Source organism: Suricata suricatta, chromosome 8 (assembly GCF_006229205.1).
Source record: "Suricata suricatta isolate VVHF042 chromosome 8, meerkat_22Aug2017_6uvM2_HiC, whole genome shotgun sequence".
Taxonomy (NCBI): Eukaryota; Metazoa; Chordata; class Mammalia; order Carnivora; family Herpestidae; genus Suricata; species Suricata suricatta.
In genome coordinates this window covers 1,451,599-1,472,809 of record NC_043707.1, presented here as the reverse complement: position 1 = coordinate 1,472,809, position 21,211 = coordinate 1,451,599, and the positions used below count along the sequence as shown (strand labels likewise).

Genomic DNA, 21,211 nt, shown 5'->3' with positions numbered 1-21,211 from the left:
GAAAGAAGCCCTCTCCCCAACCAGGGTTCCTTGACCCTTTACCAGGCCAACCTGATCCTGGCCTTGGAGGAGTAACACAAGACAGAAAACGAGTGGGTGTGACCCAGTCCCAGGGCATTTGAGGAAGGGAGTGACCGGCCTGGATCCAGGTATGCCCCCCCCCCAGCCTGCCCATCAGATGCCCCCCTTACGCCCCGCCCCAGGCCAGGCCTGCTCCTGGCACCAGAGCCCAGGCCCGCCACGGAACATGACCAAGCTCCTCTGCCAGGGGCTAAATCTGGGACCTGGCTGCTGTGCCTTCTGGCCCTGCCACTCGACCTCCAGCGCCTGTCGGGGCGGCCCCTTCCCTTCCTGACCTGCCGGACCGGTCGCCATGGTCAGTGGGCTGGGGGCCGGAGCCGGCCAGCTTCCTGGGAGGGCCAGGCGGGCTTCTGCAGTCTCTTCCCAGCAGGGATGGTCTTTGGGCCTGCAGGGGAGGAGGTGACTGAAGGGGACAGCAGGGGGCCAGAGCTCAGGCTGCCAGGCCTGGAACGGACAAGAAGATAGACAGATGGCCGTGCTCCCTGCCCCTCTAGCCCTGGGCCACAGGGTGGGCCTGCCCCTCCTGGGCCCAGCAGGCCGAGCCCACTAGAGCGGGAAGCCTGCGGGTGAGGAGAGCTAGGTGCCGGCTCTGTCCCGAAGGCCGCCCCTGGGCCAGCCTTCCACTAAAGACCACGAGGGCCCCATCTTGGGTCTCTAACGTACTTCTCCGGGTCTGGGCTCTGGGCCCAGCGACACCCCAGCTCTGACTGTCCCCCCCTTCCCACCCCCAGTCGCACCGGAAGTTCTCTGCCCCTCGGCACGGACACCTGGGCTTTCTGGCCCACAAGAGGAGCAGCCGGCACCGGGGCAAGGTGAAGACTTGGCCTCGGGATGACCCCAGCCGGCCCGTGCACCTCACGGCTTTCCTGGGCTACAAGGCTGGCATGACGCACACCCTTCGAGAGGTGCACCGGCCGGGGCTCAGTGAGTGGCTGCAGGGGGCCCGGGGGCGGGGGGAGGGTGTGGAGCGTCCCTGACTGCCAGAAGGTCTGGAAAAACTTCTGGAGGCCGGGAGCCAGCACTGGGGTCCAGGACGGGAAGCAGTCCCAGGAAGGGCGAGGCCATGCTGTCGGAACCACAGTCAGGACACTGACTGTCCCCAAGGCCTGACCGCTGGCCACGCCTTGAGGTGTTTTCTGTCATTGCCCCCAGTTTACAGAGGAGAAAATTAAGCAGTTATGAAAGTTGCCAGTCACCAGTCAACGAGTGGAGAAGCTACAATTCAAATGCAGGGCCATGACGTAACTTTTTTTTAAATGTTTTTATTTATTTTTGAGAGAGAGAGAAAGAGAGAGAGTGAGAGAGTGAGAGTGAGTGAGTAGGGGAAGGTTAGAGAGAGAAGAAGACACAGTATCTGAAGTAGGCTCCAGGCTCTGGGCTGACAGAGCGGGGCTCGAACCCACGAACTGTGAGATGATGACCTGAGCCGAAGTCAGTCGCTCAACCGACTAAGCCACCCAGGCGCCCCTCCTAATCTATATTTTAGACATTCTTTTACTTTGTTTTAGTGTCAGTAATAACATCTATAAAATCATGGGGTTTGGAGAAATTATAGGTATTTTTCTGGAACTCATCAATATATATTCATAACTATTGAAATTACAAATGCTCATGGGCTCTCCACGAAAGGCATCCCCACCCTCCCCTTTGGGGAATGCTGTCCTGGCTGTCCGTTCTCCTAGCCCATTTCCAGATGACCTGGCGGGGAAACTGAGGTCTTGGAGGAGAGCTAGCAGGCACCGCTTGAAGGGCCCTGCCCAGCGCCTGCTCCTTGCCCCGGACGGAGCAGAGAGCAGGGGCGGGGAGGATGCGGGCTGGGGGCTGGGGGGCCGTGGGAACCTAAGGCCATGGTGCTCCGTCCCCCCTTGGGCAGGAGGACCTGTAGTTGGCTCTTCCACTCCATCCCTTTTCCCCTTGGGTCCCAGAGGCCCTCCTTCACGCCCCTGTCTCTGGGTCCTATCCAGAAATTTCCAAGCGGGAGGAAGTGGAGGCAGTGACGATTGTGGAGACGCCGCCTCTGGTGGTGGTCGGCCTTGTGGGCTATGTGGCCACCCCTCGAGGTCTGCGGAGCTTCAAGACCATCTTTGCAGAACACCTCAGTGACGAGTGCCGTCGCCGCTTCTACAAGGACTGGTGAGCGCTGCCCTCGGGGGACCACGCGAGGGCTGGCACGGTGCGGGTGGCTGGGCAGTGGAAGTGGCGACAGTTTATGGAAGGCAGGAAAGGGTGTGTATGGGAGTTGCCTTCACTTCAATAAAAGACAAGTACTGCGGAGCTGAGTGGAAACTGGGAGAGAGGAAGCAAATGTTCTAATCCCAGGAATTAATTAAGGGACTAATTTGGTGAAAGGTTAGAGTTGGTTCAGAGCTTCCTAGCAGCCAGGGTGAAAAGGGAAATAGCTAGCTGACAAGCTCTTCCCATGAGAAAGGGAGGTATTTTGGGGCAAGTCCTGAAAGGGAAGGCCCATGTACTCAAGGAACCTCACAGACACCCCCATCCTGACAGAGTTAGAGGCATAGCCCAGTCCTGGCCCTCTATGGGAGGTAATATATTTGGGCCCCTGAGGCAGAGTGCGCTGCGTGACCATAGGCGAGCTGGCTCACCTCATAGAGTCTCTCAGATTGACCCCCCCCCATCACTGACACCACCAGATGGAGATGCCATCCGACGGAGTAATGCCTGGCTCATGCGGCCGCCTTGAGGGTTAGTTGAGCCGCGTGTCGGGTGCTCAGCACCCAGAGCACACCAGCTGGCCTTGCTTTTGCTCATTCTACTGTTATCAATTTGGCCCCCATCCAGGGACTTCGACTTTTGTGAGCTTGTTTCTTCCTCTGTAGAATGGGGACAACACATCCAGCTTCCAGAGTCTGTGTGAAGGTCTGGAAGGACGCGGTGTGGCGGCTCTGGGAGCGGGGCTGCGGCTCTAGCAGTGTAGGCAGCACACGCCGGCCAGCACGCCCTCCCTCGAGGCCACATCTGACCCTCCCTCGCAGGCCTCAGGAGGCAGGAGCACGTCCCCTCTGGAGGGGAGGAGCCCGAGACCCAGAGAGGGAAGGGCAGACCGTGCTTAAAGCAGGCAGCTGGAACCAGCCCAGGGGCCCCAGGGGACGGCCCAGCAGTGGTCTCCCCGGGAAGGGAAGGAGGGGGAGGGGACATCCGCTGCCCTAGGAGCCCTGTTTGGTGGGCTGCGGGCACACGGGGGCTGGCCAGGCCCGGGGAGCCTCCCGGGCTGGCCCCTCGAACCGTCTCCCGTGTGCGGCTCAGGCACAAGAGCAAGAAGAAAGCCTTCACCAAGGCCTGCAAGAGGTGGCGGGACGCCGAGGGCAGGAAGCAGCTGCAGAAGGACTTTGCCGCCATGAAGAAGTACTGCAAGGTCATTCGTGTCATTGTCCACACTCAGGTCAGCGCTGCCACCTGGTCTGCACCCGGCGTGCCGGTCCCTCCCTGGGCCCACCCTGGCTCACCCCAGCTTCCAGGAGTCCTGGCAAATGTCAGCCTAAAAATACCACGAGCCCGGGGCACAGGCGCGGGGGTTGGGTGACTGGCTGTGCCGGCCACCCGCAGCCCCGGGGACGGGAGGCTGGGCGTCAGGGTGCTCTGAGGGCTCTGAGGCACCACCATGCCTCGTGGTCCACCGAGGCCCTGACATGCCCCGAAAGGCCCGTATCTCCTGCCGAATGTCCCGCGTGGAGGGCCGGCCACCTCCCTCTGGGCCCTGGCAAGAGTGTGTGTGAGAGTCAACATCTGTACATGGGGCCTGGCGTGATGTGGGCTGCCTGGCTTCTTCTGGAACAGTCCTTGCCGTCTTGTCCTTAGGGAAGGCTTGTGTCGGCCTGGAGCAACACCCCTCTACTCCCCCTGCCTCAGTTACTGTCACACTTGCTGCTCTGGTTACACGCGTCAGTGGTTACGTCCATTTGCCTTTACAGACGAGCTCCGTTGGGGCAGGGGCCACGGCTGCCTGTTCAGTGCTGTGCCTCCCAGCACCCACCGACAGCTTGTATGCAGCAGGTGCTCCATAAGTGCTTGTGGGGCAGCACTAGGCTGTGACCTGTGTCCTTGCTTCCATCCACAGCCCATGCCTCACACAGCAGCAGCCAGAGGTGTCAGAATATGAACCAGATTGTGTCACATCCTGCACTTAGAATAAAGCCCAAGCTTCTCCTGACAAGACTTGTCTGGCAGGGCCCAGCTCACCTGTGACTTCGTCCTGCACCACGTTCCTCCCTGCTCACCACGCTCTAGACACACTGCTCTCCTTCCCAGCCCACCAAGCCCCAGGATCTTCCCTGCCACAGGGCCTTTGCACGGGTGGTTCCGCTGCTCCCAAAACTTTCAGATCTTCACTCAGTAGCTCCTTCTTGTTATTGGTGTCCCCTCAGAGGGGTCCTGCCTGGCTGCCTCACGTGCAGTAACTGTCCCCGCTGCCCCCAGTATTCTGTCAGAATATTCAGCCCTCCTCACTGCCCAGCACAGAACACAGCATATTGACAGACCAGAGCAGTGGAACATGTGTTGAATGCATGCACACACGAGAGCCTGTTGGGGGTCACCGGGCAGTCGTGCCAGGTCTGCAAATGAGGGGTGTGGCCCTCTGGGGTTCTGCAGATGAAGCTGCTGCCTTTCCGGCAGAAGAAGGCCCACATCATGGAGATCCAGCTGAATGGCGGCACGGTGGCGGAGAAGGTGGCCTGGGCCCAGGCCCGGCTGGAGAAGCAGGTGCCGGTGCACAGTGTGTTCAGCCAGAGCGAGGTCATTGATGTCATCGCTGTCACCAAGGGCCGGGGTGTCAAAGGTAGGGCTAGGTGGGGACGGTGGTGCCGGGAAGGCTGCCTGGAAGGGGTGGGGGCCAGACTGGCCTCTAAGCCACTAGCCCACCCCCACCCCCTGCAGGGGTCACGAGCCGCTGGCATACCAAGAAGCTGCCACGGAAGACCCACAAAGGGCTGCGCAAGGTGGCCTGCATTGGTGCCTGGCACCCTGCCCGCGTGGGCTGCTCCATCGCTCGGGCCGGACAGAAAGGTTACCACCACCGCACGGAGCTCAACAAGAAGGTGCGTCCACAGTCCTGGGGGTAGGGACACTTGTGAGCAGACCACCGAGCACAGGGTGCCTGACCCGGACGCTGCCTGGCGCCCCAAAGGCTCTGAAACGCCCCTGCGAGTGCCTGGGTCGGGGCACACATGCTGATGGGTATAGATGTGCTCCTGGCTCCAGAGGCCACCTGCTGCCTGCAGTGTGCCCTGTTCCCCCGCAGATCTACCGGATCGGCCGCGGGCTGCATATGGAGGACGGGAAGGTGGTCAGGAACAATGCGTCCACCAGCTATGATGTGACTGACAAGTCCATCACGCCACTGGTGAGGGCGTCTGGCGTGCGTGTGTGGAGCGGGTGCGGGGCTCGGGCACCGCGAGCAGGCATGGGTGGGATGACCCCGCCCTCCCTGCATCCTCCGAGCCCCCGCTGCACACAGCTTACACCCCAACTGCTGTCGTGGGCTGCGGAGCACAGCAGCTCCGGACGTGGCCTTGGACTCGGGCCAGGGGCTGGCTCCAGCACACGTGTGGGGAGCTCTGGCCTGGCTCGCAGCTGCCCCCAGCCCCGCAGCCCCTTTCTGAGCCTGGATCCCGACCCCCCGTCCCCGCAGGGCGGCTTCCCCCACTACGGGGAAGTCAACAACGACTTTGTCATGCTGAAGGGTTGCATCGCGGGCACCAAGAAGCGGGTCATCACGCTGAGGAAGGTCAGCGCCTCTGTGGTGGGACAGTGGGGGGACCGGCCTGCCCTGTCCTGTCCTCCACCTTGTTCCTGGAGGGTGGGAATGGGAGAGCAGAAAGGGAGGGGTTCTGGCAGGAGCGGAGAGAGACCTACCGGTGTGGCTGGGGGTGGCGGGAGGCCGTGGGTGAGGATCTTGCATCTTGCTCTCTTTTCCCAGTCCCTCCTGGTGCACCACAGCCGCCGTGCCCTGGAGAACATTGAACTCAAGTTCATCGACACCACCTCGAAGTTTGGCCATGGCCGCTTCCAGACAGCCCAAGAGAAGAGGGTGTTCATGGTGAGCCCACCTACCCCTTGCTCTCTGGGGCTCAGACCCCACAGCCCTCTTGCGCCAGAGTCGGGGAGCTGGGGCAGATGAGGGTGGCCGGGGCGCCCCTGCACTCATCCACAGGAGGGGTTTGTAGGAGTGCAGTCCAGGGCACTGACTCATGCCGGGCAAGAACGCAGAGCCGCGGCTGGCCAGGGGCAGTATTCCCGGCCAGACCTCCGTGACTAGTGCTCCTGTCTCCCTCCCCCCTCCAACCAGGGTCCCCAGAAGAAGCATCTTGAGAAGGAAAAGTCCGAGACCTCGAGAGACCTGTAGGCGGCTTAGGATGGAGGGAGCCTGAGGAAGTGCCGCGCGACCTCCGCCTGCCCCCTGTGTTCTAATAAAGTGCGGAGGCGACTCTTCCCACCGTGTCTCAGAGTTGGGCGCGCGAAGGCGGCGGGGGGTCGGGTGGGGAGGACCGCGGGTGGCCCGGGCTCCGCGGGAGACAGGACCCCTGCGGCGAGGCGCCGTTCCAAGCCGGCGCAGCTCAGCGGCGCCCCCTGGCGCTGGGGCGGGGCTGCGGAGGGCGGGCGTCTGGGACGCAGCACCGGAGTGGTCCGCGGGAGAAGTCGGGGGCGGGGCCTGTGAGGACACTGCGGAGGGCAGGTCCTCGCCCCGCGGAGAGGGGGCGGGGCCTCCTGTACAGATCGCGATTGGTCCTCTGGAGAGGCGGGGCCTCGGCCGGGATTGGGACTCGGGAGAAGGGGGGCCCCGGGTGCAGGCCAGGGGGCAGTCGGCCAGTGGCTTCGGATCTGTCCGAGGAAGCAGTCGTCCCGCGGTCCCGCCGGCGTCATGTCATTCTGCAGCTTCTTCGGGGGCGAGATTTTCCAGAATCACTTCGAACCAGGTCTGTTCTGTGACCTCCTGGGAGGGCAGCGGGGAGGGGACGCGTACTGGAAGGGGGGCGGCGCTGCTCTTCGGAGGTGGTGGAGCCCTGGAGCCCCAGGAAGGGCGGACCCTACTGGGGATTAGTGTGATCGCGCGGGGTGCAGCGCATGTGTGTAAAGGGGACCATGGAGTCGGGCGGTCTGGGGAGCCTGGAAAGTAGGGGTTCCTGAGGGGAGAGGGGACATTAGAGCGAGGGGATCGCTGACCTCGAGGAGTGCGTGAGCACGGTTGTTTCCGGGAGGAATCCGTGGGGTCCCGGTACAGGTAAGGGGTGACGCCGGTGGAGGGGGTCCGGATTAGGATCTGGACTTCAGAGGCACTCGATGCAAGATCTTGTCCTAGGGCATCGTCCTGATTATACCTCTGCCTTTTCCCCTCCCTGGTTCTTGGGACTCGCGGGGTAAGCTAGGAAGCACAGAGCGTTCCCCTTGGACCCAGTGTGTCGCCCGGTGCCTCCTCAATCTGTCCAGGGCCCTTCGGTTGAGTAACCAGGAGAGCTGCTGGGCAACCAAGTGCCAGTGAAGTTTGACCAGGCAGCTGGAGTGGGGGTGGTAATGGTTTGGGGCGTGGATGACCGTCAGCTCAGGCCTCAGGCTTTGAGAGGCCCTGGTTTGTACCCTTCTGGGCTGTGCTGTCTCGTTATGGACTAATTTGGTAAAAACACACCCCACAGGCAAGACTAGGGCAGCGCACTCCCTGGGTGTCAGCCCTTTAGGGGGCTGGGCTGTGACACTGGGCATCTTTGGATGTCAGCTGTGACACAGGACTCTCTGGGCAAAGCCCTCTGAGGCCGTCTGGCCATGGGACCCCACTTGTCCTCGGGGGGCTCTGCCTGGCAGGTAGCTCGACTTCCATAACCGCTCGGCAACCCCCTTGGCTTCCTTCTCCAGCTGCTGGCAAAGGCTGCGTAGTTCACGGGCTCTGGGGGAGGCTGTTCTCAGGCTGGGCAGTGGGTGCGGGGTACCCCTGAGGGGCGCCCCAAGCAATGACCTGTTCTGCAAGTCAGTTTTGCAACCTTTTTTCCCCCTCAAAGTGATCTTTTGGAGATGGGTTAAAACCTGTTCTCTTCCCGGGCCTCTGTTTTCCTGGGCCCCCTGTCTGGCCTGGAGACCTTTTTGTTGGGACCATTCTCTGCCCTCACGGAGAGCAGGCCAGCGGCTGGGTGCCCAGCTCAAGGCCTCCCTGGGCATCAGGAATGGCCCCTTGGGAAGGGAGCCGGCTGTGGCCCGCGGGGGTGGGAGCGCTGTGTCCCCCTCTGGGCCCCTCCCTGCCTGCACACCCTCCAGCTGGGTGTTTTGCGTCACTCAGCCACCTCGTGTCTCAAACGGAAAGGTCTTCTAAAAAACAAAACTGAAGGGGCACCTGGGCGGCTCAGTCGGTTGGGCGGCAGACTTTGGCTCAGGTCATGATCTCACGGTTCATGAGTTTGAGCCCCGCATCAGTCTCTGGCTGACAGCTCAGAGCCTGGAGCCTGCTTTGGATTCTGAGTCTCCCTCTCTCTCTGACCCTCCCCCGCTCATGTTCTGTTTTTCTCCGTCTCAATAATAAATAGAACATAAAAAACATAAATAAAAAAACTGAAAAAGGAGCTCCTCGCTCGCTCAGTTGGTGGAGCATGTGGCTTTTCATCTCAGGGTCGGGAGTTCAAGCCCCATGTTGGGCATGGAGCCTACTTGAAGAAAAACAACCACCGCCACCACAAAACTAAGCTAAACTGGAAAGGTCCGCGCCACAGGCCTGTGGATAAGATTCAGTGAGATAAGTGCGGGAAGCAGCTCTTCCTAGCACGTGCTGAGAACTGCTGACCATGAGCTCAGGGCTGCGTCCCAGGCCCGATGTGGCAGGTGGGGGCACGGGGAGGCTGTGCAGCGCCCCCAGCCGTGGGACGGTGCTGGGTTTTCTTGGTCTGGGGATTTGGGAGCTCACCCCAGAGCCACTGGAGCCAACAGACCTGCCTTTGTCTTTCCTTCCACCCCCAGGTGTCTATGTGTGTGCCAAATGTGGCTATGAGCTCTTCTCCAGCCGCTCGAAGTATGCACACTCGTCCCCGTGGCCGGCCTTCACCGAGACCATTCATGCCGACAGCGTGGCCAAGCGTCCCGAGCACAATTCGCCTAAAGCCTTAAAGGTGGGTGGCGGCCGCAGGGGGTGGGGAGGGGCGCTGGCCAGGGAGAGCCTGAGGGCTGGCTGCTCCTTTTCTGCTTCCCCCACTGTCCTCAGGACTTAGAGTCTGTCTCTTCCATGCCTCTGGCCTCTGCCAACCTATTGGGAGAGCCTGGGGTCCTGACGGACACCGGGAAACAGGACTGCGCTCCCGCACGGGCTGCAGGATGGAGGTCCACCTCTCCTGCCCGTACTTACCTTGGGAAACGTGTGGGAGGAGGACACCGTCTCTGCTGGTGGCAGGGGGGCATTGACGTGGCTGTTTTGTGGTCTTTCCAGGTGTCCTGTGGCAAGTGTGGCAATGGGCTGGGACATGAGTTCCTGAATGACGGCCCGAAGCCAGGGCAGTCCCGCTTCTGAATATTTAGCAGCTCGCTGAAGTTCATCCCGAAAGGTGAGCTGGCCTCTGGCAGCTGGATGCAGGCCTGTCGTACAGCTCAGAGGCCCAGCGGTGGGGACACACCGTTCTCGTCCACTCAAAGTGACGAAGCAGGGGGGCACCAAAACACACTGCCCAGGAGCTGCCCGGGGCCACCCCAAAAGGTGGCTGCAGGGCAAGGACAAGGGGCAGCTGTCCTGATTGATCACGTGTGCCCCAAAAAGGGGCATCTGAGGGTGGATGTGGCAAAGGGCTTTCTGTGGGGGCCTGGGCCTTCTCAGAGATTAGAGCGGGGAGAGGGCCAGACAGACTGACGGCTGGGCTGTGTGGCCACAGCTTGCTCCTAGCCTCTCTGAGCTGGCCTGCTGCTCTGCCTAGTGGGTGTGATCACACAGCCTCCCTCATGGGCTGTTTGAGGACCGCCTCGTCGATGTGACGCACCTGGGCCCGGCACGCCGTGGGAACTCCCATGAGTGCTCCTGTTGGCAGTATTCGTTTTTCTTGTTTAATGTTTATTTATTTTTGAGAGAGAGACAGGCGTGTGAGTGGGGGAGGGGCAGAGAGAGGGAGACACAGAATCCGAAGCAGACTCCAGGTTCTGAGCTGTCAGCACAGAGCTCAATGCGGGGCTTGAACTCGTGAACTGTCAGATCATGACCCGAGCTGAAGTTGGATGCTTAGTCCACTGAACTGCCCTGGTGGTATTCTTATTTCAGGTTTCGGTGCACTCTGAAGGCAGAGTGTCTCTGGGAAACCTTTCGTGAGCCAGAACTGTGTGGAGCAAGGAGCACCTGGGGGTCTCAGTCGGTTAAGCATCCGACTCTGGCTCAGCTCATGATCTCACAGTTAGTGGGTTCAAGCCCCGCATCAGGCTCTGTGCTGACAGCTTAGAGCCTAGAGCCTGCTACAGATTCTGTCTCCCTCTCTCTCTGCTCCTCCCCCACTCATGTTTGCTTTTCTCTGTCTCAATAATAAATAAACATAAAAAGAGAAAAAAGAGCCGTGTGCAGCGAGGGGTGCCTCCCAGTTTCCGGAAGTCCGCCTTGTGCCACTTCCTTGTTAGGAAAGACCTAGTACATCAGAACCTGTTTCCAGTAACTGACAGAGTCCAGAGGATTTTCGCTTATGATCAAAGCCATTACCTTATTCGTGTAGATGATGCACGTGCAAGGTACATGAAACGTAAAAGCAAAGTGGCCCAACTCTTGGGAGAGCGGGCTCCTGTGCTGGTGGTTTGCTCGGGCAACTTTTATCTGGGTTTTATCTGAGCGCAGCGTTCCTGCTGGCCCCTTGCCCTCCTGCTCGCGCATGCTCTCACAAGTCAGCATGTCTGTCTGTGCAGCTGGTCCCCCTGGACTCCTGCCCACACTGGGTGGCGCAAATCCCAGCTCCCCACTTGCCGTCAGCAAAACCATGGCCAGTCCTCAATCTCAGTTTGGTCCTCTGTACAATGGGCTTGCTAAGAGCACATGCTTGCCGCCGTCCCTGGGGGAGTGAGGGCAAGCGAGAGGGTCCATAGGGCCGGTGATGGGAAGGTGTGGCGTTGTAGTTAGTGAGCTTTGTCCTGTGGAGGAAGGAGAGACCGGGCTCTCCTGGAGATCTCGGGGAACAAAATGGGGCACACAGGCTCCTCCACGTCGGCGCCCGTGTCCTCCCGGCTGCCCTGTTCTGCAGGCTGGCCGCCCGCGGCTCGCTCGGGGAATGGTGTCTGAAGCATAATTCAGCAGTGGCTTGTCTTTCTTTCCCCTCCCTCCTTTCTTTTAGGCAAAGGAACTTCTGCCTCTCAGGAGCCATAATTGGGTGGCACATACTCGTTCTAGCCCGGACACTGCGCTGTGGCCACACTCTGGCCATCCCACCTCGGAACTGGAACCCCAGACACTCAGACAGGGAAGGGGTTAGCTGACGCATCAGGAAGTCTCGGCTCTGCACAGGTTCTGCTGGGGAAGGGCACTGCCCTGGCGCCATAGCCCGCGCCCTGCTGCCAGGGTGGGCCCAGAGGGCCCCACTGCGGGCTTACCTTGGCCTCCTGCTCATCTGGGAGTCTCAGCGAGGTGGGCTGTAAGCACGCCCCCACCTTCTCTTCCCCTCAGCCCCCTGCTCCCTCCCTGTCTGTCTGGACTCGTCCCCTGAGGGACCCGATTCTGAGCCCGGCTCTGGCCCTCGCCATAGCTCACGCCCACCTCCCCCAGGCTGGGCTGCCAGACAGTGCGGAGGGAGGCAGCCCTCACCGGCCGCTCTGGCTCTAGTCACTACATGATTCACTCCGGTCAAAGCCTTCCTGGCAGCCAGAGTGCTGATGACCCGTGACCGCTGGAGGCGCAGGCCAGGGGGCCAGACTTCCGGCCTCTCAGTTCCGAGAGGAGACGTCCCGAGCCCGGTTTCACAACCTCGCCTCACTCGGGCTTAGGAAAGTGGCTGTTGCTCCATCACCTTGGTTGTGCAAGGCCGGGGCCACACCTTCCCAGAGAGCAGGGACTGTGCCTTCTTGTGCAGGCTCCTAAGCCCTCGCTGCCGGGGACGGTGGGTGATGCCGAAGCCCCCCCCCCATCTCCAGAGTAACCGGGGTGTCAGTAAACAAAAGGAACCCAGGCCTCTGTCTTTATTCACACCAGGGCCGCCAGGACCCGTCGTTTCACTTGTTCCACAAATATTTACAGAGCGGGGGCCACCTGCTGCTGGAGAGGCAGCGGTAAGACAGAGACAGACAGACAGACAGATGGATGGGCCTCCCTCAGGGCCTTCCGTGCGTTTGGGGAGACAGGAAGTTCACATCAGATGGTGATCAGGGCTGCGAACGTGTATCCCGGGAGTAAGGATGCTCGGTTGTGCGGAGGGGTGACGGGGGGCTGGGTGTTAAGGGGTGGGTAAAGGTGAAAGGGATGTAAAGTCGGATCAGGGATTTAATGGTGCTGCTCAGGGAATCAGAAGGCGCTCGGACTCTTCGGTGGCCTGGTTGGCTGAGACCCAGACCAAGAGTGGCACCCCCGAGTGGGGGTGGAATGCTTCGCTCTGATGGAGGAAGGGATCCTGGGGCTTAGGGAGAAGGGAGTGTCCGAGTTGGTAGACCCGCTCAGCAGCCACCTCGGGGTCCGAGGACAACTTTCACCGTGATAGTGAGGGAGGCCCCAGCGGCTTCTCTGCCGGGCAGGAATTACATGGGGCACCGCCACTAAATGCAGCGGGGTCCCTGGATCCTGAGGCGCAGGGCCCGCGTGGCAGCACGCGGTAGCCGGAGGCCAGGAGGGCGCGGGACCGAAACCGCAGAGCCCAAGCAGCCAGGACGGGCCTGCGCGCGCAGAGCTACGGCTTCGGCCAGCTGGTCGTGGCGCCCCCAGGAGTGAACTAGACAGGAAGCCTACTGAATTCTAACCGATCGGAATGAGCAGAAGGGTTCTAGGCCAAGTGAACAAGAGTCTAACTTGAATTGTGAAAGCAGAATCCTGATGCCTGCATCAGTTCCCAGACCCCCAGCTCCTCGAGTGGACCAAAGGCTGGGGTCCCCTGAGGCTGGGGCCCCTTCGGTATTGCCAAGAGTTTATGTCATAACTCTGTCCCCCAGCCTTCCCCAAAGGGACCTACATCAAGGTGGCTGTGCAGCAGAGGAAAGGAAATAATCAGGCATTCTGGGGACTAGTGGACCCTGGCTCTGGACAGACACCAATCCAGGGGACACAAACGCTGTCAGAGGAGGACAGAACGGAGGCAGGCGGTCCTAGTCCTTTAGCTCAGGCCTGCCTCCCGGTGGGCCCCGGGAGTCCCCAAACCCACCCTCTGGCTATTCCCCAGTTCCAAGTGCGTAATCGGAGCAGACATGCTCAGCAGCTGGGAGCTTCCCCATGTTGTGAGGATCGGAGCTGCAGGGGTGAGGGCAGAGGTGGCGGGTGAGAGATGAGGTTGGAATGCTGGGGAGGGGGGCGGCGAGAAGGAAGGCCACTGATATTCCTGCTCTGTCTGGTCTGCTCATTGCCTGGGAATGGGACTCTGCCTCTTCCTTGATCCCCAGCTAAAGGCTGGGGGTCCCTGTTCTGTTGGGGGAGGGGGTCACTGGCCTGTGCTGGTGCTGCTGGCCCACTGTGTGACCTCGGGCAGAGCTCGGGCAAGGTGTGCCCTTCATGATTCCAGCCCTATCTCTCCCGGACTTCTCCCTGCATGGACCCCTCTGTGTCCCTCGTTGGGGCTGTCCCAGTCCCCTGGGGCTCGGACATGTGGAGGGACTCGCCTAAGTCCTCAGGCTCTCTCTGCCCACACGTGTCCCTTTCCTCTTCTGTGCCCCACATGAGGAACAGCGGCTCTGGGTGGTGACCACCTTCCGAGCACAGTCGGAAGGCAGCAAAGCATGTTGAGGGTGCCTAGCAGGGGGAGGCAGTCAGCTGAGTGGTCATCGGGCATCTCCAGGCCCAGGGCGAGGATGGACCTTGAGCTTTGCTTACCTCTCCCAGCACCCCTGACTCAGCATGTCCCTGAATAAACTTGGCCCAAGAACAGGCTGGCCTCCTCCTGCAAATTGGGCAGATGTGTCCAGGACATGCCCCTGGGGCTGCCTGTCTGGGGCCAGATCTACAGCAGAGTAGGCTGAAGGAGCGGCGGGTGTCTTGGGCTGGTGCTGTGAGGGCCAGTGCCTGACGACCTGCACTCCACGGGCCCCAGGCAGGGTCACTGGGGGTGGGAAGGGCGGGAAGCAGGGTCCTTGGAGGGGTGGAGGGAGAGGGGTGGCCCCCTAAACCCGGAGGTCCCCTTTCATCAGGAGCCTGGAAATGGATGGCCATGGGCAGGGCAGGCGGGAGTGAGTCGTCTCATGGGGAAACATAAATCTCCCGCCCGCCCTTCCTCTGGCTGGGTTACATCATAACCTTTGGCTGCAGCCCCGCTTTTTGAGACCTTAGCTCCCTTCCTCCCTCTCCAGGGCCCCCTCCCTTGCCAAGCGGAACCTCCAGGGCACAGCCTTGCAGCCCAGGTTCTGTTCAGGGGCAGACGGCTCCTGATCCTCTGTCAACACCTGTCAACAGCGCCCGCAGGCCCGGGCACTCGCCGGCACCCAGGGCGAGGGTGAAAGTAGACATGTGCCTGGGACCCCTCTGATCTCCTGCAGGGGCCCACGATTCTGCTTAGGAGACCCTGGCAGAGTGCGTGAGTGAACCGACGGCGCTTGGGACTTGTGCTCACTCACGGCTTTTTTTTTTTTTTTTCTGAGTAACAAGTGCCGGGGAGAGCCGTGACCTTGATGGGGGTGCAGCCGGATGCGTAGGTCCCAGAACCCTCTGACTCGGTGCATGAATGTGGGCGGCGCAGGCAAGTAGGACCGGGGGTGCCCAGAGAGGACGGTGGAGGTCACCGCCAAGCCAGCGTCCGTGTCCCCACCCTCATCCGAGGTCCTGGTAGGGGACCCAACGCGATGAAGCCCTTTGGAGTTCACCAGGTATAGGCGCAGGGCGTGTGCAGCACCCACGGGCAGGGGGCGAGCGAGCTCCGCGCTGCGCATGCGCCAGCGCGGGCCTGCGAGGCCCTGCAGTTCCCCGAGGCGCCGCCAGGGGCGCAGCGCGGCATCTCCGACGACGAGGGCTGATACAGGCCTCACCAGGGGCCCCGGGACCCAGCGGCGCTCAGTGGTCATCGCCCGCGTCCCCCGGGCCGCTCGGCCACTCCGGCCCAGCCTGCTAGTACCCGGGACACAGGCTGGGGCCTCCTGGCGTCCGACGGTGCGAGGGCCGGTGGTGTAGAGGCCCCATTCGGTGGGCTTCTCGAAAGTGACCTGTTGCTCTGAGCACCTTCTCCGGGGCAGACCCGAGGCACCCACCGGTTCCGATGCTCCTGCCTGCTCTGCCTGTGGCCCTTCCGCGTCCTCTAGTTGCTCCTGCTGCCATCCCGGCCCACCGGAGGCACCAGGTTCTGGGGTTCCACCTCCCACAGTCTGTGCCCACTTCTCCTCATTGTGACAGCTCCTAGCTAGGTCCCCCAACCCGTGTGACCTTTGCAAAATAATAGACCAGAAACTTCCCTCGGTGGTTCCCGAAGGCTCTGCTGGCTCTGGTCCCACAGACCCCGTATCTCCAGCCACGGGGACTTGTTTCCACCGTGAACTCGAGCAGTGTTGTTGACCGCGGCTGCGGGGCTACTGTTGACAACACCCCCTGCACGCAGACCCCTTCACCTGGGCCTCTGGGCCACCAGACTCCGCTCTGAAACGTGCGCCTGCGTTCTGCCTTCTATACGGGGCTGTTCCTTGTGCCAGAATCCCCTCCCTGTGCCAGAATCCTTCTAGAAGCCTCTGCCAGTGGTTCTCTCCTTCTCCCACACCGCGGGGACCCTGGGCCGCTCTCCTACACGCGCAGACTGGGTCCCTGCGGTCCCCCTGCAGGTCTCAGCTCACCCCAGGCCAAAGAGCTCCTCCGAGTCAGTGTGCCTTCCCCCACGCTGAGCCCCACGGGGGAGAGTGCGCGGAGTAGCAGCCCAGGAGTGTACGTGAAATTGCACTGCCTTCTGCCCACTCAGTCTGTGGGGATGAGGGAGCCAAGCCACACATCTGTGTGAGTGTGTCTGTGGTCTGGGAGATGCGGGGACCCCCAGATCACCTGTCACCTTAGCCAAGCCCTAGAGTCCTGCTTACCAGAGCTTAGGGGCAGGGAGCACAGAGAAGACAGTTGGAGGACTTCCTGTGGCTGACAGGGGTGGGGGGGAGGACTAAGGGTTACGGGCAGATAGGCTCCCTCCACCCCTACCCCTCACCGCCTTGAGGCCTGTCTGCAGGCATGATTTGTTCCTGTAAAACCGCAGAGATTACCCATGCTCCCACCCCTGGCTTCATGTCTTATCATGTTTCATCTCCAGCTAGGACGTTTACAAGCTACTCTTGGCTTCAAAGGGCTTGGCAGCTGCATTTCAGGAGGGAACGGGAGCAGGCAGGAGCCAGGGTCCTCGGTGCCCTGCACCCCCGCCGTGCAGCCTGCTTCCTGCCTGGGACTGTCCCCCTTCCCGCCCCCCCAAATCCAGTGGCTCCTTGTTCCCTTAGTCTAGAGACTGGATTTTTGCTGGGCCCCCATCTCTGAGCCAGGAGCCCCTGGTGTGTGTATGGAAGAGGGGGGACAGGGCAGCTGAAGTCAGAGGGAAACAGCAATGGCCGGTATTGGTGACAAGGTCAGAGTCACTGTTCTCTGAGGAGGGGGTGGGGGCCAATTTTCAAGGTCCTCTAGCTGGAGCAGGAAGCCCGCAGCCGATGGGGAAGGGGAAGGCACCGCCCCCAAGACGCTCTGCCCTGGCATCTGGGTTCTGGCTCTCCCTTGAAGGCCAAGTGCAACAAGACTGGCGGCATGGCTGTCTGACTGTCTGTCTGTCTAACAGGGGTGATGGGGTGCTTCCCCTGGAAATGAGACGGGATGGAGGGCGGCTGTCTCTGGGTGTCCTATCCACTGGTCAGGCTGGACTTGCTTCTGGGGGTAGGTCCCTGGTGTGGGGGAGATGCAGGCTGGGGACTGGTGGGTGAGCTTCTGAACACCCTCACCGTGTGCGCGTGCGCACACACACACACACACACACACACACACACCTCACAAGGACACAGGGTCCTGTGCCTTTTGCAGAACACGGGGCTCGGTAGCCTCCATCAGATTCTTGGTTCCTGATGGAACGTGCGCACAGTCACCTTCAAGTCCACGGGCCCTCGCCAGGGCCTGGGGCCCGGATGGGGGGCCATAGGGTGATGCCCAGCCTTCCCCATAGTGCTGGGGGGCTTCTGTGACTGAGGCCTGGCTTGGGGCTGTGGAGCTGGAGGAGGGGGGATGGGGTGGGGGCTGAGACGGTCTTGTTTCTTTGTCTTTTCTTTTAATGCTTATTTATTTATTTTGAGAGAGAGAGAGAGAGTGTGCAAGCAGGGGAGGGGCAGAGTGAAATGGAGACAGAGATTCTCAAGCAGGTTAAGGAAACAGACACAGAGAATCTCCTGGTCAAGGGAGCCTTCTCATGTGCCCCTCCTGACCCTGCGAGTCTTGTCTGCCCTGGCAAACCCTTCTGTGCCGCAGTGTCCCCAGGCGGAGTGGTCCCAGGAGCAAGGGCCTGGGTTCTGGCCAGCCAGGCTCCGAGAAGTCTTCCGTCTCCGGTCTCTTCTCCAAGGAGGATGAATTATGAGTTACACTGTCACATGTGCACTGCCTCCTTGTCATAAAGAGCTTAGGAGCTGGACGCCCAGAGGGATGGGCACTAGTGTCAGCTGTGTTCGATAAAGTGGGAAAGTGAGGTTCAGAGGGACTTGATGTCTTACCTGCCAAGGTCGCCTGCTAGGAGGGGGCCGCGCTGGGCCTGCCTCAGACTCCAGCACTGCCAAGTCCTCGCTGCCAGCACTGGCCTGTGCTGCACACCCCCACCCCCAGCGACGTGCTTCTCCCCACCTCATTGTTCCCTACAGGGTGAACTGGGAACAGTGGGGTCCCAAGGGGGGCGGGGGGGGGGTTGACATCTCTCAGGGGTCCCTAACCGCCTCTTCTGTGCTCAGGCAACTCCGGCATCCCAGGCGGAAAAACCCCACACAAATCAAGGACAGCTGGGCCCGCCCTCGGCCGCAGCCCCCTCCCCTAGGCCCCCCTTGCAGTCTCCAGGACCCCAGCAGACTGCGGAAGCAGGGCGAGGGGGAAGGGTGTGGTTCTAGGGAAGCGAGCTCCAGGAAGCCCCGGGTGTGTGAAATCCCCCCCAGCTGTCCCCCGTGGAGGGAGGGACCGCACGGTGTCAGTAATCACTCTCCAAATTGGGGAGCTGCGGATGCACCCCGCCTTGCTGCTCGTGGGGGCCCACGCTGGGGGTGCCCACCCCGGGGAGGAGACCGTGTGTGAAAGAAGAAGGGAGGGGCGCAGGGTCGAGGCGCACACATAGACTCTCGTTCACACTCTCTCACACACACAGCCAGTGCACTCAGTCACTCAGCAAACAAGCGTGAGTGCTCGCCATGGTCAAGACTGACCCCATCCCTGACTTTGCTGGGCTCGCGGGTAGGTGGAGACAGATAGGATCAAAATCACCCACCATTGCAGTCTGTGGAGGGGACTCAGATGCAGCTGACTCATGGGTCTGTGAGGCCAGGCTGGGCCTTCCTCTTGCCATGACCTTGCTCCCCCGGCCTCCTTTCCTAGACTCACCCCCGCTGTGTCCCCCTCTGCTCTGGCCTTCCCTGTCATTTCCAGGAATGGTGTTTACTCAGTCCGGCAGGCTGCAGCCTTTCCCCAATTCCCTGCCAGCCTGCAGTCGGACCTGACAACCTCAACGTCTGACTGTCGGCCTCAGGAGGACGGGCAGACAGACCTCTGCCTGGCCATCCCTACCTGGCCAGGGGGTCCAGATTGAGCCATGTTGGAGCCTGAAAGCCAAGGGGCCCCCCTGGGAGATCCAGTTGGGCAGAGGAGGTTGCTGATAGATTTCTTCCCGTGACAGTGGAGGTGAGACTGGACAGGGCAGGAGGCAAGTGACCCTCTCAGGGTGCAGGGACAGCTACAGGACCCCTGCTCCCAAGACCTGGCTTCTTTCAGCTCTCTTCCTACCATGCGGCTCAGAGAGGGGGATCCACTGTCTCTCCATCACACAGGAAGGCGCCAGTGGGAGCTGGGGCCGGACCCTGATGGCAAGGCATGGTGGAGGCAGATTGGAGGAGCCACTCAGACATCCTGGGCAGGAGGGAAGGCGGCAACCGTGTGTGTGAGGAGCTTGCCTGACCATCACCTCCTCCAGAAAGCCTTCCTGGACCTCTCCTTCCATTCACATCCTTCCACTGGCTGGCCGTTGTCAATTGCCTATTTGGTGCCAGTTTCCGTTAGGTGCTAGGGATGCCCTGGTGAGCCAATGTCCCAGGGCTGCCTTCCTGGGTGTCCCCAGATTTCCCCCCACTTCTCCCTTCATGGACGGCAGCTGGAGGGGGGGGGGATCCGCTAGGAAACTATCCTTGTCCCCAGACCCCATTCCCCAGCCCCCAGCATGTGTGTCCTGTTGTTGCTGATAAATTCCTTCTGGAAAATCCTCAAGCAGGTATATGTGTATGGGGGCTGGGGAGCTGGAGGGCTGAGGGAAATGCTTTCTCAGCAGAAGGAACAGCACAAGCCAAGGCTGGGGCTGGGAGACAGAAGGGCCACGAGGGTTAAGTGTTGGAATTTGGGGCCCTGAGAGGGGCCTGCTGGGACTGGGGTGGGCATTGCGGGTAGAGCAGGGCCCCACCCAGGACCGCTAGAAGGAGAACCAGTCCGTCCAGAGCAAATCCCTCTTTAGCTAGACCAGAAGAAGAACTTCCCATGACCCTGGGTGTATCAACATGCACCCCACAGTCCTGTGCCAACCGCCCGCCTCCAGGGCTCCTGGCTGAGTCTTGCCCTGACAAGCAGGTGCAGGCCTGGTGTCTGGGATCCGGGCTGGGGCCCGATCAGTGGTCTTCGTGCCGCTGGCTCTGCAGAGCCCCCTTGATTCCGGGCTGCCTCTAGGTGGGAGATCTGGAAGTGTTTGTGGCCCATGGAGGCCCCTGAGCTTTGGAGGTGCCCTGGGTTTCTGGGACTTGTCCAGATGCCATTAGTCTCAGGAACAAGCAGAACCCAGGGCAGTGGCCTCTGAGCGCTAGCTGGAGGTCGGCCTCTCCTGGGAGCGCATGCCCATGGGGCACCAACCTTCAGTGAGGAAGTCCTGGGCAGAGGCGTAGAGAGGACGCCGGTCCAATTCCTTCTCTATCTGGGACTTTGCTCACTGAGCCCCCTTCCCTTCTCTGCTTTCTGTGGGCTGTGTTGGGGGTTCGGTGAATGCGGGGCTGCATAAACTTCCCACAGACTGACCAGCGCCCAGCAGCCCCATTACTGTAAGTGGCCCCTGGCTCCTGAATCTCACTGCGCCTCCGCAGGACCTCCTAAGATGGAGCCCGGGCTCCTCCTTCCAGTCCCCCATCCCACCCCTCCAGAATCTTCTCATCAAATACAGGAGCCACATCGCCAGAATCAGAGATGGGTCGCTGGCATCCCAGGGCAATGTCAGGTGGTCTGGGCTGCACAGACAGACGGTGTGACATGATGAAAGAGTCAGGAAACAGGTCTGAAGGGGGCCTTGGGACAGACGCCTGTCATTCCTGAGCCTTCTTCCCAGGACTCTAAAATAATAGTCGTACTTAGCCAACCCTTTCCGGCCGCCAGGGTTGGGACCCTGATGAATGGCAAGCCACCTGTCAGCAAAGCGGACCCCATTCTCTGAGACGTTCTTCAACATCCCGGGAACCCCTCAGCGTGGTACGGCACGGCTCCACGCTCAACGGCACACCTGCTGCTACGCCCTCGTCCGGGTGTGTCGGGGATCCGCCTTCGAAGAGCCAGTCCTGGGGTCTTCATCTCAGTCCCGTCACTGCCCTGAGACCTGACCCGTTGCCGCAGCATCCAGGCGCGCAGTGGTGATGACCCTGGAGCCGTGCAGGCTGGAGCCCAGGTCCCAAGAGGGCGCGTCGGGGTGATCTCCGGGGCTCCAATTCACGCCTCAGCCTCCTCGGGCCTGCGAGTCCAGGAGGGACAGTGGTCCAGGGGGCGGGGCCTCTGGGCCCCGCCCCACGCCCTCTCCTAGCCTGCCGGGCGGCGGGGCGCAGAGCAGAAGCGGGGCCCGGGCCGGCCGAGCGCGGC

General features: G+C 61.3%; 3 protein-coding genes across 7 annotated transcripts in view; all 3 read left to right on the top strand.

Moving 5' to 3' along the window:
- Positions 1-254: 254 nt before the first annotated feature.
- RPL3L (ribosomal protein L3 like) lies at positions 255-6,529 on the top strand. The gene is made up of 10 exons (XM_029950130.1): positions 255-376; positions 813-1,005; positions 2,046-2,214; positions 3,346-3,481; positions 4,690-4,876; positions 4,975-5,135; positions 5,339-5,440; positions 5,729-5,824; positions 6,017-6,136; positions 6,386-6,529. Exons 1-10 carry the CDS (start codon positions 374-376, stop codon positions 6,440-6,442), a joined length of 1,224 nt encoding a protein of 407 aa, XP_029805990.1. The 5' UTR covers positions 255-373; the 3' UTR covers positions 6,443-6,529.
- Positions 6,530-6,855: 326 nt separating this feature from the next.
- Positions 6,856-12,188, top strand: MSRB1 (methionine sulfoxide reductase B1). 2 transcript variants are annotated; one of them, XM_029950135.1, is made up of 4 exons: positions 6,856-7,013; positions 9,034-9,182; positions 9,497-9,611; positions 10,313-10,431. In XM_029950135.1, exons 1-4 carry the CDS (start codon positions 6,959-6,961, stop codon positions 10,327-10,329), a joined length of 336 nt encoding a protein of 111 aa, XP_029805995.1. In that variant the 5' UTR covers positions 6,856-6,958; the 3' UTR covers positions 10,330-10,431. The 2 variants fall into 2 exon arrangements, with proteins under 2 accessions (XP_029805995.1, XP_029805994.1); XM_029950134.1 differs by lacking the exon at positions 10,313-10,431 and adding an exon at positions 11,361-12,188 and having other exon boundaries at positions 6,860-7,013.
- A 2,585-nt stretch (positions 12,189-14,773) lies between these two features.
- Positions 14,774-21,211, top strand: part of HS3ST6 (heparan sulfate-glucosamine 3-sulfotransferase 6) — an 11,918-nt gene continuing 5,480 nt past the window's right edge. The window contains exons 1-2 of one of the 4 annotated variants that reach the window (XR_003912641.1): positions 14,774-15,015; positions 19,162-19,594. Coding sequence is in view for 1 of the 4 variants with exons in the window: in XM_029950131.1 (XP_029805991.1) it covers positions 20,992-21,023 (32 nt within the window). In the remaining 3 variants the exon portion in view is untranslated. Of the gene's footprint in view, positions 15,016-19,161; positions 19,595-20,737; positions 21,024-21,211 lie in introns of those variants that run through there. The other 3 variants (XM_029950131.1, XM_029950133.1, XM_029950132.1) reach the window with 3 other exon arrangements.